Source organism: Porites lutea, chromosome 7, assembly GCF_958299795.1.
Source record: "Porites lutea chromosome 7, jaPorLute2.1, whole genome shotgun sequence".
In the NCBI taxonomy this organism is placed as follows: Eukaryota; Metazoa; Cnidaria; class Anthozoa; order Scleractinia; family Poritidae; genus Porites; species Porites lutea.
This window is the reverse complement of record NC_133207.1, coordinates 24,691,818-24,708,534: the sequence shown is the minus strand read 5'-3', so window position 1 is coordinate 24,708,534 and position 16,717 is coordinate 24,691,818. Positions and strand designations below refer to the sequence as shown.

The window sequence follows — 16,717 nt, the reverse complement described above, 5'->3', positions numbered from 1 at the left end:
AGAGGCGATCGATGCCTTTAAAAAGTTGTTCATTTGGCATTTGAAAACTCTAGTAAAATGGTTTGCTCTGATCAACATCTCTTCTATTCTGAATGTTTCTGTGCGTAATAATTTTTTGGTTTGAATCCACCTTTAACCATCTTATGTTAAAATTTCACCTGCATGCATTACATCATTTTACATTTTTCGTGTAAATCATGATTTAATTTCCCGCTAAGCAAAGCTTAACTTAATGTTCAATGGTCATATATTACTTTTAATCTACACCATTCACCGAGACAAAAATCATAAAAACTGTCTTAATTTCGATCTTTACACTAATGTTAATTGTGCGGAAGAGGAATTATAGAGAACCAGTATGATAGAGTGGGGAATTGAAGAGAATTGTGAGGAAATACCGTAAATAAGGTCGCTCCCTTCCGATCTACTAGTTAACAACATTTTCCTTCAATTTCAAAACTGTCAAACTAGCAGTTCTTTGCGAAATAAAAAGCTTACTAGTAAGTCGGTTTCTGGGGACACATTATGGAAGTCTCTCTATCTTTTTTGACGATGATTATGAAGAAGAAAAAGATAATGATGATGATAAAGATGATGATGTCACTTCCTGTGTGAACACTTTTTATCATCTTCATCATCAACATCATCATCATCAGGAGCCCATCCTCATTGTAACAGCAACAAGAACACCATGCTCATGATCATTGTTTTCACCTAGTTTTATTATTTATTCACTTGATTTACTCAAACTTATAAACGTGGCGCGTAAGGCCCCGTGCAAACGGACGCAAAATTGTTGGCCAACGACTTCCAAAATTGTTGGATGTTACATGTTGCGTCCGTTTGCACACCCTGTTGCATGTTGTTGCATGTTGTTGCGCAAAGTTTGAAACCGGTCAAACTTTTCAGCCAACAACTTCCAACAATGCGCAACAATGTTTGATCCGTTTGCACAGCTCTTCCAAACATTGTTGGGGCCACGCACGCTCATTACGCATGGTTTACAAAGACTTATGGGTTTTATCCTTCCCACGATGCACCGCAGGTCCCAACATTGTTGGCGCAACAATGTTGGGAGTTGTTGCGTCCGTTTGCACGCAGCCTAAGAACTAACAGCCTATAAGGCTTTAACAGAGGCCTTCTATCATCTCACACCTTAGTTTTACAGCGATGGCAGACTCACCTTTTTACGATGTCTTTTATAATTTTCGTAGTTCCACATCTTACTCAATAATTTACTTGACGGCGGAAAGCCGCCATTTCTGTAGTTGTAAAGTGACGTCATTGTTCCATGAAATCAGGAGAGGTGATGGCCTTAAGCAGGCTGCAAAAAAAGAATGACGAATTTTTAAATAAGTAGGAATAAAGATCTACTGAAATTGTCATAATACACAATCGATGCTTCAGTTATCCAGCCGGTAATTCAGGTTTGATTCTTCAAGTATGGCAATAGAGAATTTCCTAGTGGATCCTCCAGCCTTTAGCAAAAAAGTTATAAACGATAGGGTAACTTCCGTCCACAATTAGCTGGACTGTAGAAATGGATTCGACTCTGGCTTGAGCTTCATCAAGTCAATAGTTAAAAAAATGGTTTAATTTTTATTGACAATTAAGCAAATAATGGTGTAAAACTGAGAAAATGAGTTCTTCTGCTCAAATTATAAGCCCCTCATGGCCCCAAATCGGAAAAAGTGAAAAAGCCCCCCCAACTATTAAAAGTCCCTTTTTAGATGAGACCCTTGGGTTCATATTTTGGGAACGTGCTATGTATATCCAAAAGCCTGACGCGAGTTTCCAAAAGTTACATTTCTATGTACTCTACTCCATAAAAGAATTTTTTTATACAGTTGCAGACACTGTTGTTGAAAAGTCAGTTATTGTGCTACCATTTGTGGTTTCGTTCAATACAGTGAAAAACTGCGACTAAGAACCTGGATCGAATTTTTCCTCTTTCTTTTCTTTTTTTTTCTTCTTATATTAATGGTAGTTAGCACAAGTTTGGGCTATTAATAAGTTCGTATATAAATAGGTTCTTATTATCTAAAGAAATTAATACAATATAGCTAAGAGTGTTTAGTTGTTCAGCTCATTCCTCATTTAAAATTGCATACCAAAAAATATAAATCTTATTGCTCATATAATTTTTATACCTCAGTATTTAATTAGTAATTGTACCAATAACAATTTTATTTGATTTACTTTGCGGTCTCCAAAGAGGATTCTTAATGTTGACTTAAATATCTTATTTGCCCAAGTGTACAGAATTTTTTCATAGATTTTAGAAAATAAGTACCTGTTTCAAATTTTAAGCTAAACAGCTTCTTATATAGAGGAAGCTTAACTGCAAAATTTAGCCTAACAGGTTCATAAAATCCAGGTTCTTAGTTGCGGAGTTTTACTGTATTTCATATCTATGATCAGGGTAATGTTATTATGCAGCTTATGGTTCCTATCAACCATTAATCAAATGCCAATTTCCCCTCTTATAGGCTCCTATAGAGCGTTTTCACATGACGTCATCGCGGCCATATTGGTGTTCCAAAACAATAGAACGGCGACCATGTTGGTATTCCAAACCAATCCTGTGGGAGTTGAACTCTTTTTTTATGTAAGCACTCTCTTTTGTTTTAATAAATTTGCGTAGATGCTGGTCATGTGAGTGAAAACGCTCTATAAGAAAGCATTTGGAATATACCGAAGCTTATTTTCGGAATCAGCCTTTCTATGCTTCCAATTGGGTAGCCGTGTTGATGCGGCTACTGATATAACTCGAATCAATTGCAGTCGTACTAGTTATCAACTCACTGTTTTCTTTTTCTTTTTGCTAGATCGTTGCCGGTACTAATAAAAGCCTTTTCAATTTAAGTAAGATAGAAATAAAAGGAGACTGGACTAGACTTTGATAGATTGTGCTAATAGCAGTAGGCTCGTATTCTAAAATTATGCCAATAATTATGCTAGTTTTATGCTTACTAACTTTTGTGGTGAATACAAGTACAATGAAGCTTTCTGGGGTGTCTATTTTTAGAGAATAGGCGAGAAAACTTAAAATTGAATGTCGTCCTCGTCCTCTTCCCCGAATCTAATAAAAGCAACTAACGGCCAAACCAAAAACTTGCACATACGTGCGTGCTTTTGATTGACAAATTCCCTTAATATATAGTTCTTCAGCACAATTTGCCATATCCGAAAAAATAAACAATGGAAACTGGCATCCGCAATACAAACATAAGATTCAACAGTTGATCACTGTAATCTAAAGTTGACGTGACTTGACGTCAAATGACGTAGGTATTTCGTCATGTTTCCGATGGTCGCCATCTTTGATTGCCTTAACGTTAGAAAATTGACATATTGATAAGGGTTTCAAACTCATGATGCTGGGTTAGACCTGCATAGAGCGAAAAAAGAACTGCGTACAAAATTAAACTATGAATAAGTTTTAAACTGCAGAGACACATGTCAAACACATCCAGGCAGGTGACAGTCCACTGCAGACAGATCCGGGACTCCTGCCACACGTACAATTTAAGCATATGGGTTCTTCCACAGACATAATTATATGGTATAGTTGACTTGTGCAGCAAAGTCTGATAAGTTAACTAAACTTGAAAATGTAGAAAGAATGATTCAAACGTCGTTTTGATTGGCTTAATTGCGGAAGCAAAAGCGTTCAGAGCTGCTCCTGCTAGGGAATCCTTGACAACTTTTTTTTGATACGACTGGATTCAAGAATGACACGAGACTTTTCTTGCTACTGACGTAGCAACTAATAATAAAGGCCTACTTCCGATTTGTGTACAACGATAATATCCCTCATATTTATTTCGGCATTTTCCTTTGTGGATCAAGATGAATTGAGCATTTGAACATGCGCAAAGAAATCGGAGGACTGAAGGTTTGAAACCTCCCTCGGCGTTTCAGTGTTTAATAATAAATCTAAGCAGTAGCGAGGTCAAGAGGGGTGCACTATCTTTTACCTGCTTGAGATTATTCAATATATACAACTTGAAAAGAATAATAAAAAATAAATAATTGTAAACATGCCCGGATTATTCTGGATAAGAGCCCGGAAAAATTTAGATCATAGTCTCAAACGGGTTATAATTTTATATATTACCAAAATCTTGTCTGTTTGTAAATAATACGTGCCGTTTGTCTTGTCTTTTTCAGTATACTCTTCTGAAAAACAGACGTCAAGTTAATTAGAATCCTTGATCAATAGACGAAAGAGAACGCTAGCCTCTGCTGCCAACTGCAAGTTTCAACTGTAAGAAAAACGAGCTTCATAAAGATCTAATCGTCCTTAGCCCATCTCATAAAATATCAACTCTCGGATGTGTTTTATATCCAGTCCGATTTCCCCATTGCACTTAATTTAGCAGAAAATCAGGGAAATAGTATATGATAAAACAATTGATCATGAAATAGTAGATCCAATAAAACCTAGACCAAATTTATAATAACTATAGTTCGCTCACTTTACTTATCAATGAGCGTGAGAACAACGAAGCTTTAATTAAGGAGATATATCCTATCCTTTCGGTTCGCAAATGAAGTTCACTAAGCGCGTTTATTTTTGTAGTTATTCGCTAGGGACTTTAATTTTGTAGAATTTTCTTTTAACCACTACATGTCAACAATACAGGCTGTGTTTTATGATAATTAAGCCTTACCGTTCGATGTGCAATGTCGATTGAAATCTCCAACAACTTAAATCTTTCAGACTGCATAAATTAAAAATAAAACCAAAACTGTCATTTGTCCCTTCAGAATCGTTGACTTGTCTTTCACATCTCTTTCTCTGGACTTTTCTCTTTCAAACTAAACGGCAATCAAATTCACTAATAACTGCAAAGACTGTGGCTTGGTTTCGATCTTGTTACCATGGAAATTATGGTTATTTTGACACATTTTTATTAACTTGACATAGGAAAAAAGTAAAGTAAAGAGAATTTTAATAACAAGATAAAGAGGCTCACTGTTTAAGATAAAGATGTCAACATCCGTCCTGTCGTTTTTAACAAAAAAAAAAATGAGCGGGAGCATAAACTGCAATACGAAGCTCCGGGGGCTCATTTGATCCCCTTAGGCATGCTCAAGCGACAAGGTGTTTTTCCTTCTATTTATGATTATTGTTGTTGTGGTCGTTTATATGTATAAGAAATGATAACAAGACATTAGTATATAATAATCTTTTTCAGCTGTTCCTCACCTTTTATAATTGGTGAGTTTTCTTTTCACTGATTGGATCATGCGTCTTCGATGAATTTTGCAGAAATTGCGGATAACTCGTCTGATTATAATTGACATTTTAGTAGAATATTGAAAACTGAAACAGCCGCGTTAGAAGTGATATACTGCCGTATTTCGCTGATTCTGCAGCGCCTGATGAGAGTACAAAATAGAAGCCGGAATTCAACTCCTTACTTGATTCATGTACATGACTCAGACGAGCTATGCTATATATAGGCTCCTTCATAACGTAACTCCTTTGTAAATAAAAAATCTGTTTGCTTACAGTGAAATTATTAGACTTTGTAAGTACTTTGCTTTTTCGCTTAAATTTTTCACCCGCTGATTGAGTCTGGTCAATAGGTAGCTAAGAAAAAGAGATAAGTGTACCGCGATGAATGAAGCGGTACCTTTTCGTCTGTGGTATATCCTTGCCTCGATGATGAAGCAATTTCGCAGTGTTGATCAACATTTGTCTACAATGTTCCAATGTTTGAACAAGAGGGAGGATCTAACAATGTCATAATGGAGGTCCGGGCAACTAATAATATCAAGTAATGGTCGCTAGAATTTAATTTCAAATAAGCTCTGACCAATCAGAGACATTAGGCGAACTCTTAGAACGCGTACCCCTGACATTTTGCCCCAGGCTCAATTTCTTTACTGACTCACAAATAACATGCACATTCCACTACAGTATTATAGGTTAAAAAAAAGTCATGCGGGACGTGCTTCTTAGAAAGAATATTTGAAAGGGGCAGACTGAAAAAGATCAATAAAAATCAATTTAGTAAGGCCTGTTAATCCAGAAATCTCTTTTAATTATTATTTTTTGTTTTGTTACAGCTCAAACTGGGGGCAACTAACATAACAACAGCTGTCAACCAAGAAATGCATGAAATGCTCTTGTTACTAGAAAAAACACTAGAAGAGCACATCCCGTCTGAGAATCACTCAACCACCACCTCACTGAAGAAGACTGAAGTCAAAGATAAACTATTCCAGGTTTATAGAGTATCGCCCGAGTGAGTGCCTTTCTAATAATTTTTGAAGACAAGAGGTAGTGCTGTTTTTAAAAAGTTGTCGAAAGTTGAAACAGCAGTTTTAGTCTTCGGCTTCCGTCGGCTTAAGTCTACGTTAACTCGGTGTAAACTAACGAGGATTACTATAAAACTGAATCATTTCTGAACACTATGGCGCAGTCAAGCAACATTCTGGAGAAGAGATGGCAACGGATTGTTTATGAAAAACATCGCAAAAGAGTAAGTAAAGTCAAAAGGAAAGTCAACTAAATTCAAGTTTATTCTTGCAAGTTAAATAGTCGGCGGAGTTTCCAGTGTAGTGTCTAGTCCTGACATCGCTCGGTCGATTAAGGTTTTGTTACATTTTGGTTTTGTACCTTTCTTTTTACCATCAATTCGAAAAGCGCTCAATCAGTCACGGAGAAGAGTTTAAAAAATGCACGAATTGTTAAGCATCATCAATTTTTGACAGTAGTGACTTAAGCCCGCGGTTTTAGTTTTTCAATGGAATCAGTTGTCGGGCTGATTATTCCCGACCTCCATTGTTTAATTGTTGATACAGCTTAATGTTCACTGTGTTGTAACGCCTGGTTTTAGATCTGTGACAGCAAGAAAATGACGATGTATCATCGCGCGAAACAAACTACAACATCCTTTGAAAGCGTGCACGAAATCCCAAATTACGCAGCAATTGATAGGGGCGCGTATGACGTACGTCTATTATGAAATGGTTAAACATTTGTTGATCACCATTTATTCCGGGATTATCCTATTTTCATCAAGTAGAAGTGTAGCCTACCCATCTGGTAGGAGTGGTACAACGAAGTCCACGGATATAAGTTAAAGTATTTATAAAACTTTAGATGTCAGGTAGACGTTAAAATGGCCCGGCGATATAATGCCAAGGAATACTGTCGGCTTCCGATAGTTAACATGAATGCCGCTGTGAACCCAGGTCGTACCCAGTCGCTGATTTATTCCTTTTCGTTGGAATTGGCGATTCGTGTAAACAAATTAAAATACCTTTCGGTTTCATGGCATTACATTGATGCTCACTAGGTGCCATGGGAAGGCACAAAGAGAAAGTGGCGTCGCTATTTCTTTTTGCCCAATCCCATGACTCCCTGCACAACTCAATGAAATCCAATTTTTCTCTCTTCTCCACCTCTCATGTAAACAGTGACTAGCCACTTGTCTGCTTGCAAACCGTGAAGCGGTATTGTAACAATAATCTACCTTACGCCATTTGTTGACAAGAAGGTAAACGTCTCTACCCAAGAGTTTAGAGAATCGACAGAAATGGCTACTTTGTCTTCCAGCTGACCAATTTGGAAAGTTAAGCATGCAATTGCAAAGTAATGCTTAGGGATGAAACCTCAATTTCAAATACATCAGGGTTACTTGCTCAGTTCACACCAGGGGGCCAGGGGGGGGGCTACTCCCCTATGAAAGTGTCCGGGGTGCTCGTCGGAAAATTTTGAAAACATCCCTAAAAGGTACCAGAATCTTGCTTTGTGGGCGTGTCCAAAACTCATTTCTACCCTAAGAGGAACCAATTCAATAACAACAAATTAATTTGCATAACAAATACATTTTTCAGATCGATATCCCTGGGCAATAACCTTACCGCAGGCCCCTAAAAGGTACCGAGCCAACTCTGGCAGCAGTCATTTTAGGTTTTAGCGCCATAAGTGGTACAGGAGTCCGGCGGTACCAATCCACAAATATAAACCACTAAAATTACGACGAGCACCCCTGTCACATTTATAGGGGAGCACCGACCTCTCTCCCCTCCCCCTTGTGAGTTCACATGCTCTTGGACTTTAACGGGCATCTTAAAAAACAGCTTAAATAAATTATAATGCCAGAAAAGTTAAATGATAGACGAATGTAGTAAAACCCCGCGACTAATAACCTGAATTTTTCCAAGTTAGCCTAATTAATTCTTATTTTCTGAAGAAAAAAATACTGTATAGCTAGGAGTATTTAAAGTTTTAGCTTATTCCTTACATGAAATCTGCATACCAATTGGAAGTTTTGTGATTGCATCAATAAAAATTATATTTGATTTGTACATTGACATTTACGTTACGGTTGGAGTGATAAGGCGCTTATTTTTCCAACGAGGATTCTGAACGGTTGACTTATCTTATTTGCCCAAGTGTACAGAATTTTTTCATAGATTTTAGGAAATAAGAACCTGTTGCAAATTTTAGGCTAAACAGGTTCTTACATAGAGGGGGCTTAACTGACCACTTTTAGCACAACAGGTTCTTAAAATCCAGGTCAGTTCTTAGTAGCGGGGATTTACTGTTAGTTTTACAATTGCTTGATTTAGGATTCTACTACTAGCGAGAGTATAACGAAAATATTATATCTTGTTTTTATTACTATAGCTCAAAGAAACTAAATCAAAGTTGAAAGGGGAAACTACTTTAGAATACGATGATGAGGAGGCCCAGTTACAACTGAGGTTCAGGAGAATTATGGTAAGACGGTTAGTATGGTAATGCTCCTTGCTAAACAATGTTTCCACTACTCTCAGAACTTCAAGACGTCCATTCCTCTTGGTAAGCGAAAGGATGCTAACGATTACGTATCAAACGTTGGGTTGCAATTTTGGGTTAACAATGACAGAGATTTTTGCTCCTTTTATAGTCTTTTTTATTGTTTAAGGTAAAGTGCCCCTATTATACAAGGAAATAAAAGAGTAAAGCTCCAGTAAACACCCTGTCTTGGGAGACGATTGTAAAGAAAAAGTTAGAAAAACTGTAACATTGCGCGTGCATTGTGCTATCCAACAGACATTATGTTTCCATGGTAACGCGTGCCATATTTCACTGAGATAAGTGAGCAATTGCAAGAAAGAATAATCCTATAGATTATTCTCCTTTAGTATTTTGTACAACCTTGCCATGTTTCCATTTAATGGTAAATGAAATCCAAGAAAATAGAATAAAAACCGATTCAGACGTTTTACCGCGTGGACACAATGCTTTTTTTCAGTATAGTGGGGATATCACACTCTTCAGAGCAAAACGTCATACCTAAGCGTTGCGCTGACTCAGCGTCAGACTGTCGTTGAAGGACGGTGCGTGACTGACTTGATCGCAGGATTCGAAAGATGCTTCTCGCTTGGCTGAAAAGCATGTAATAATCGATCAGATTTCACTTAGTTCTTATGTACCTTGTAATGCTTACAGAACCGTGTTTTTGTTCCATCTGAATAAAATGTGTTTGCACCCACCACACAGGCTGAGGAAAAGCGCCAAGCTATAATCGACAAACAAAATAGCAAGTTGTTGCAAAGAATTGTAGACATCATGACGTCAAAGAAAAAAACATTTCCAGTGTCAAGCGATACAGAACTAAACAGAAAGGTAACATATATCGGTAGTTCAATTTTATCTTTGGTTTGAATTTTTCTTTTCTTTTGTTTCAAACTCATTACAGTTCTTTCATTAGGGAGCTTTAGCATCGACGACGGCAACGGCAGCGAAAACGTCAGTATTAAAATGAAATCCCGTTTTTTCAATCTTTTTCGCGTTTATTCCAATTTGCTGAAAATGGCAAGTGTAGGCGAATTTCCCTGGAGTTGATTTCTTGAGGACCGTACTCAAGTTTAGAGAGAGAAAAAGAGATTCGTCGTCGCTTGTTTACGTCCTCCATAAAACTTGCAATTAGGCATTTTCACGTCGTAGTCGTGCAAGGACGGTAAAGAAATGTACAAAAAAGCGTGATGCACGTGCAAAGTTGTTGTTTTGCGTAATAAACCCATTGCTTTTTTGACGTCCTGGTTGCCGTCGCCGTCGTCGTTGCTAAAGTTCCCTACTATCATACATTACGCTATCCAAAAACAAAAGAAAACAAAATTTAAACCAAGGATAAAACTGAACCACAACATATATATGAAAAGCTCTCTAAAGGGCTTTGGGGGTGGGGAGAAACAAGTTTTCTTTCTTTCTTTCTTTTTTTTTTTTGTTTTCTTCCGTCCTCAAACCCACACCACCCCTCCCCTCCCTAGAGCACCCCAGGCAGCTTAACTCCAGACTAGTGAAGAAGCTGAGTAGTTTACTGTGTAATCATATAACCATTTTATTTTGCTAACGTATTGTCATCCGCCATTTCCGCGTACGGGAATGTACCCGTAGCCATGAATACTGCTGGACCCCTCCTTACTCCGGCGAACCGCTATGCTACCGGATATAACGATGATGTCACTTAAGTTTCACATCAGGGACATCATGCTCGCCTTTTTAAAAAGAACTAGGTGGCTAACATGTTGGCCTACCAGTACCTTTGGGAAGAAATTAACGGTATTGGTGTATTGGGTCCCTTTTATCTGTAGCTGCCGAACGGCCCTGTGTGTTTGGCACAGCCTTGTTGCAAGTCACTTTATTACTCGTATACTGACCACTCGAATACTGTTGATTACGCGTGAAGTTAATTTTGCAGTCGCCTCTAATGAATTAAAAAGAGAAAGGGTCAAGGAATTTGTACCAAAAAGAGCTCCAGCTGTATCTGAGGGGTCTCTGTGTACTGCATTTTCTCAGCTTCCATCGCAAGCTGCATCTCCTGGCTGAGGGCGAGAGAACGCCCTTTGTCATGTTCTTTTGCTGGAGGTAAATGCTTTTTCCAAAGCACTTGCGTTACTATATTAACGTGGCATAACGTTTTTTTTTTTTTTTCAGGTCAGCAAGACATCAGTTACCGACAACTCAAAGCCAAAAGCGAGATACAGTTCCGTTAAATTGCCTACAATCACTTCAGCAGTCAAAGAAAGAAGAGTTTCAAAGTAAAACTAGATTGGAGAAGTCAAAAAGAGCGTATTTTATTAGCCGGTTTATGATATTAAAAGTGTATGAATTTTAAAAGATTGCCACTGTTTTCTCCCAGTCTGAGTTAAAAGTAACGAGGCCCATGAAGCTTTTGTGAAGAACAGTAAACCTAAAACAAGAACGCTCTTAAAAAAAGCGTTAAACCTCCCAGTCGCTTGCTCGGAAATTAGATAAGAAATGAGGAGGCGATTAATTCTGCACGAAACAGGATTTCTTTGCTAAAAGTTTTTGACTTCCTACTTTAACGACGGCCGAGTATGCTTCAGGATATTTACTTTTTATACCGTATTCGACGATGATTGAGTACGCGTGCATAAATGCACGAAAATCATTCGAGAGAAATTACATCATTGCCAGAGACCAAAAACGTGATGAGCATGGCGTGTCATTTCAATCATCGCCGAAAATAAACCGCATGCTCATCGCGAGACTCATTTGCATACAATGAAAGTTTAGAACAATTTATAGCCTCGCCATCGAAGTTTTTACCAAAGTATTCACTTGTTACAAGGTAATCAACGCTTTCAAGCGAAAGAATTCTTGGACCGACCCGTTCCGGAAACGCTCGACATCTTTCGCATCAATCTTTCCCAAGCTTCACAAAATAAAGCATGGCGCTGTGACTCGTCCTGATTCTTATCCCCAGTTTCCACGGCGCCTGGGACCACATTGAGGCGTGCACACACGAAAAAAATGAAACACTTGCATTTTTAGAGTCTCGCTGCGCTGCTAAAGCAAACGTAACCTGAGATCAGGCTCAATTTTTGTTTCGCTTTGTAATAACATTCCGGCGGGTAAGGAGAAACGAAAACCAATTTTAGCGGTAGCCGTTAGAGAGAATGTATGAGAACCGCTAAAATTGGGCCTGATCTCAGGTTAAAGCAAACGAGACTAATTAGGTTTATCATGTATCTTCAAATTACATTAAAACTCAGCTGGCTATTACTAAAAATGAAATGAGCTAGTTAGCGGTATTTACAGTGCACAGTGTTCTTTGTAGAACTATGCAATAGTGACTGGAACATTAAATTGATTCCCCGATTACCATTTTGTTTTTAATTTGGAATACAAATTCGCCCCCTGTAAGTAAATCCGGATTCCGGAATCAGGGAAATTCTTGCTCGTGGAATCTGGAATCCTGGGCTCTGGAACTTAGAATCCAGTACCTGGAATCCGGAATCCACGGCGAGGAATCCAGAATCCAAGACTGTCTTGGATCCATTTACATGGGGCGAAAAGATACGCCTAGCTATACAATCAGGCTTCCCTTACGGTAAATTCACACCTTAAGGCACTCTGCATAGTAAGCGTTTCCGATTGAGTTATTGCACGAACGTCATTTGAAGCTGATTCTACCTCTCATAATTATTGTTTCTTTATTGTCGAAGTAGAATAGTTGATTACGACATGAAATTTGTTAGAGTTCAGTGAATATATAGGGAGATTAAACAACGACGACGACGACGGAAGTGAGACGTCGCTAAAAAAAAATGAATCAGCTTAGATCCTTTTAAACCTCATCACGTCCTTTTAGACCGTTTCAAATAGTTAAAAGTGGGCGATTTTTCCTGGATTCATTTCTTAAAGAACTATTTTCAGGTTCAAAAAGAAAAAGGGGAATTCGTCCTCGTGCGTTCACGTCCTCCATGATACGTTACATTGGGAAGTTTCACGTCGTAGTCGTGCAATGAACGTCTTAGAAATAAATGTACTAAAAAGGGTGATGCACGTGCAGAGTCGCCGTTGTTTTGCTCATAAAACCAATTGCTTTTTGGCATTTTCTTTGTCGTCGTCGTCTTGGTGGTTGATTAAGCTCCCTAACGACAACAAGGACGCCACCTTATATCATACTTAGAAAAACAATCTTCACCCTCTCCACCCGTCACCGCGAAAACTGCACTAACTACACATCCGACATGTCGCGGTTAAAGATAATTTCACAGGAACACACTTTGAACTAGCTGCCCCCTCCTCAGATGCTTCGTTTTTCGCACAGGTCAGACAAATATCAGAGGCGAGATGGAAACGCGAGTAACTGGTGACGAAGCGCAACGGACCATGGGAAAGAGAAAAATCAGAGACGCCCGTTTTCTCCTCCCCGTCTTCCTTTGCGCCCAAATGTTCATCGAGACATAGAGACGTGTGGGTACGAGGCAGCCTTTGAAAATGTTACAGAGATCGTTGTTATTTCATAAGGATTTTTCCTATTGTCGAAAAGATACAATTTTACATCTTTCTTCAGTCAACTCGGAGTTTGTTGCATGATGTTTGCTTTAAAAATCATTTCTAAGTACAGTAGGTGGCGGCGGGATTAATCAATGCTTGTCAGCTAAGTTTTCATTGCATTTTTTATTTATGTCACGTCCACTCGTTGTCAAAGTAGTCACTTAAGTCTGTCTGGCAATTTATCAGCTATGGGGGGTGGAAATGGAATCACGTATCATGAATCGAGAAGAATCTTATAGTTTTCAATAAAAGTTTGAGAATCTATGGCTCTTTGTAAAACTACGGAATCTTCTTAGTAATCACGAATCCTAGTGACAAAAACTATTTAAAAAAATGTCTAGCAAGCATAAACCTTTGAAGGAAAACAGTGATAGGAAACCGAATCATAAATATCCAAATCAAAATTATTCCGATTCCAACTACGATATTGATTTAAATTAAGCTCTCCCCTATACTAATTGATCTGGCCATTATCCAACAGACAAGCTGATATGAAAACGGAGAATATTGAGTATATTTACATGAAGGAAATTATTTCTTTAGAAGTTCTCTATTTTCACGGATATTTAAGCTGATTTAAATACATATATTTTTGTAAATTAGCTTTTCTTCTTCAGTTTATCATAACTCGAGGTGGTGTATTTCAATAAACTTACCATTGTTACTATTTTTAAAACTCGTTTAAGTCACAAAAGATTTGGCCAAATTTGTAATATTCGCAGATAGAAATGGTACTGCCAACAGAGATATAGAGAGCCCGGCTGTTCTTAATTAATAGCCTTTGGCTGCGGTCGATCATTCGGCTGATGAGTTTTTACTTTCCTGTATACTAACTTTCAAAGGTTACCAGTTTGAAAATGCGAAATTTTATTGAATAGCCAACCTTTAACTACAAAATCTATAGAGCAAAACCGTGACTCTAAGTTTCTAAGTTATTGAGATTTTAACCTAGAGCTAGTCAAGAGCCTCCTCACGGCTGTTGATAAGTCAATAAATGGTTGTCATAGTGACACCGAGAAAGGAACACTGTTTTTCCCAAAAGTCTAAAACGAACTGCAACATACACTCACTGCAGGTGCTGGAGCAATTAAGGCCTTTTATTTTACCTAATTACCGGTTATAATCGCTGGTTTGCCTTGTCGGGTTCAAAGTACTCTGACCTGAACACTACAGCCTCTTACATAACAATAAAGTTGTTTTTTTCTTTGAATAAGCCTAATATCTCCGTTTTTCATAACTTGCCTCTTTCAAGACCCAGTGGGAAAATTTCCTTGATCCACAGTATGCTTCGACTTATTTGCATAAAAAGGCATATCTATATTTATTTCAGTGATCATTAGTAAAAACGTCAATCGCCATAAGAAATAAGCTTGTCACAATCAACAGCAAATTTATAGACTCAGGGTGTTTTCTTTAAGGCAGGTGGCTATGCTATTGAACGAAGGCTGCCCGATTCATTTTTAGTGTTTTTTCAAGTACCGCCTTGAGTTTTTAGTTCGGTTTTTGACACACAAAAATAGTGGTCTTAGCTTGGTCAATTTCTGTAAAAACTTAAAGATGTCGAACTCTAGCAGAAACGATGAAACGAATCAAACAAGAGACACTTTTTCAACCCCTCCTCCTCCTCAAAGCTGGGTCGAGCCGTCTCCAAACTGGTTAGAAGCCATCAAAGAGTGGAAATGGTTATGGGAAGCTCACATTTATGGGTTTGGAATCATTTTCGTTCTGATCGCATTCTTTGCTATCATCTACCTTGTTGTTTGCTACAAATTCATCTTTACAAAGCACAGAATGCATATAGCAGTAATGAACCTTGCTCTAATCGCGGCGGGATCTCTTCGGTCCCTCATCTTATTTTGGGATCCCTATGCTTCAAGTGTAAACACTTCAAACGGCCAGCTTCTTGCGTGTATCATTTCATGGGGAGTATCGAGTGCGTGTATAACTTCAAGTTTCAGTATAGTTCTCCTAATTTTCTTAGAAACAACAAAGACATCAATTGGCCCCGCTCGCCTTAAAAATTTGCCTTTTCTGATATCAGTGACTCTAGTAAATATACTCTACTTGCTAGTGTCGGATATATTGGTATGGTTCCACCCTGAAACCAAACTGATGGTCTTTATCTGCCATTTTACATTCGCCGTCTGGGGATTAGTTGTCTCTATTGGCTACTTAGTCGCTGGCTTTCGAATGTGGCGAAATTTAAGTTCTTCGTTGGGTGAAACGTTCTACAATCGAGCTCTCGATCGAGACCTTTTAAAACTGAAACGTTTGTTCCTTCTTATGTGCGCGGCGTCCTGCTTTGGAATGATCAAGTTTTCACTGTCGCTCTACACCGCTGTTGGCGAATATGGCGTTTTTGCCGACATTGGGTTCGTGAAAAGTTGGCCTTGGTTCGTGGTTCAGTCTTTACTAAGAATTCTGGAATCATTCATGTGCATCTTTGTTTTCCTCATTGCTTTTAAAAGTGGGAAAAATAATGCCAGAGCAACTCGTACTTCTCCAGACACTAATCAGCAGACAGAAATAGCGAGAGTTCGGCACTCAGTAACAGTGAATACTCAGTGAATACCCAAATGATCTGTACTCCAGATTCCCGAACCCCAGACATGAGTGACTCTAAAGTTAGTAGTACCGTTGATTTGCAAAACAGATTTCTCGCGCCTATAAAACCGTAATTACGAAAAAATAATCTTGTTTGAAATCTTAGTTCAAGAACTGAACCGAGTTACTGATGTTTTATTTGTATTTAGTTTCTGTTTTGGAAAAGCTGTGTGCACGGTTTTTCTACTACTGTAAGCAACACCGATCCGTACGATGACAAGCACTGTAATGGACGCCTTATAACGAGACATATATAAATATATCGTACCATCCTTAATGATTGCCCTACTATACTGATGTCAAAGAACGATGAATTATTTAATCAGCTTCATTTATTGGGTCAATAAATAATGTAGATGGCGAAATTTAACAGTTGTAAAATAAAAGCATTAACTAAAAGCTAGTATAAAAATGAACTGAATATCGACTGTTGTGGCTGATTTATGCCATTTGATTTGGGTTGCATTTTTATCGTTAGATCAGTATATGGTGCGGGAAACTTTTTCTCCATCAGTAAGTGTTTATTGATAACAAAGAAAGCTAAAATCGAATGGCCGAGAAGATAAGAGAAAGTCGTGTTGTATTCAGTGCCGGTTTGCTGCAGATGAACTTTAAGATCCTGAAAATTTAAAAAAACGGTACCCTTCAGTGAGAGCTTTATTCTGTTTAATAGATAAGTTTCAAAATGAGAAGAAAAACTGCTTAGTTATAAGCCGTCTATACAATTATGAAATCTGGGGCTATCTAATTACTACCCTTATAAAATTCCAAATTCTGATTCCTTATCAACAG

The 16,717-nt window shown here is 38.1% G+C and overlaps 3 protein-coding genes across 3 annotated transcripts in view; 2 read left to right on the top strand and 1 right to left on the bottom strand.

Annotated features, from left to right (window-relative positions):
* The window catches only part of LOC140944665 (uncharacterized), a 50,395-nt gene extending 49,069 nt beyond the window's left edge, over positions 1-1,326 (bottom strand). Inside the window, 1 exon segment of the mRNA XM_073393783.1 lies at positions 1,184-1,326. Within this exon segment, the coding sequence (XP_073249884.1) occupies positions 1,184-1,285 (102 nt within the window). The 5' untranslated portion in view covers positions 1,286-1,326.
* Positions 1,327-6,161: 4,835 nt separating this feature from the next.
* On the top strand, positions 6,162-11,131 carry LOC140943308 (uncharacterized). Its single transcript, XM_073392389.1, has 4 exons — positions 6,162-6,497; positions 8,654-8,746; positions 9,512-9,637; positions 10,949-11,131. The coding sequence occupies exons 1-4, from the start codon at positions 6,429-6,431 to the stop codon at positions 11,054-11,056; spliced, it is 396 nt and encodes a 131-aa protein (XP_073248490.1). The 5' UTR covers positions 6,162-6,428; the 3' UTR covers positions 11,057-11,131.
* A 3,723-nt stretch (positions 11,132-14,854) lies between these two features.
* On the top strand, positions 14,855-16,280 carry LOC140943298 (uncharacterized). The gene has a single exon (XM_073392380.1). It carries the CDS (start codon positions 14,879-14,881, stop codon positions 15,887-15,889), a length of 1,011 nt encoding a protein of 336 aa, XP_073248481.1. The 5' UTR covers positions 14,855-14,878; the 3' UTR covers positions 15,890-16,280.
* The last annotated feature ends 437 nt before the right edge of the window (positions 16,281-16,717 follow it).

What these genes read in the sequence shown, in the direction of transcription:
- LOC140943308 (XM_073392389.1), top strand. Translation starts at nt 6,429, where the DNA reads ATGGCGCAGTCAAGCAACATTCTGGAGAAGAGATGGCAACGGATTGTT. An exon ending in ATGAAAAACATCGCAAAAGA is followed by an intron (nt 6,498 to 8,653) that starts GTAAGTAAAGTC and finishes TTATTACTATAG; the next exon opens with CTCAAAGAAACTAAATCAAA. An exon ending in ATACAGAACTAAACAGAAAG is followed by an intron (nt 9,638 to 10,948) that starts GTAACATATATC and finishes TTTTTTTTTCAG; the next exon opens with GTCAGCAAGACATCAGTTAC.
- LOC140943298 (XM_073392380.1), top strand. Translation starts at nt 14,879, where the DNA reads ATGTCGAACTCTAGCAGAAACGATGAAACGAATCAAACAAGAGACACT.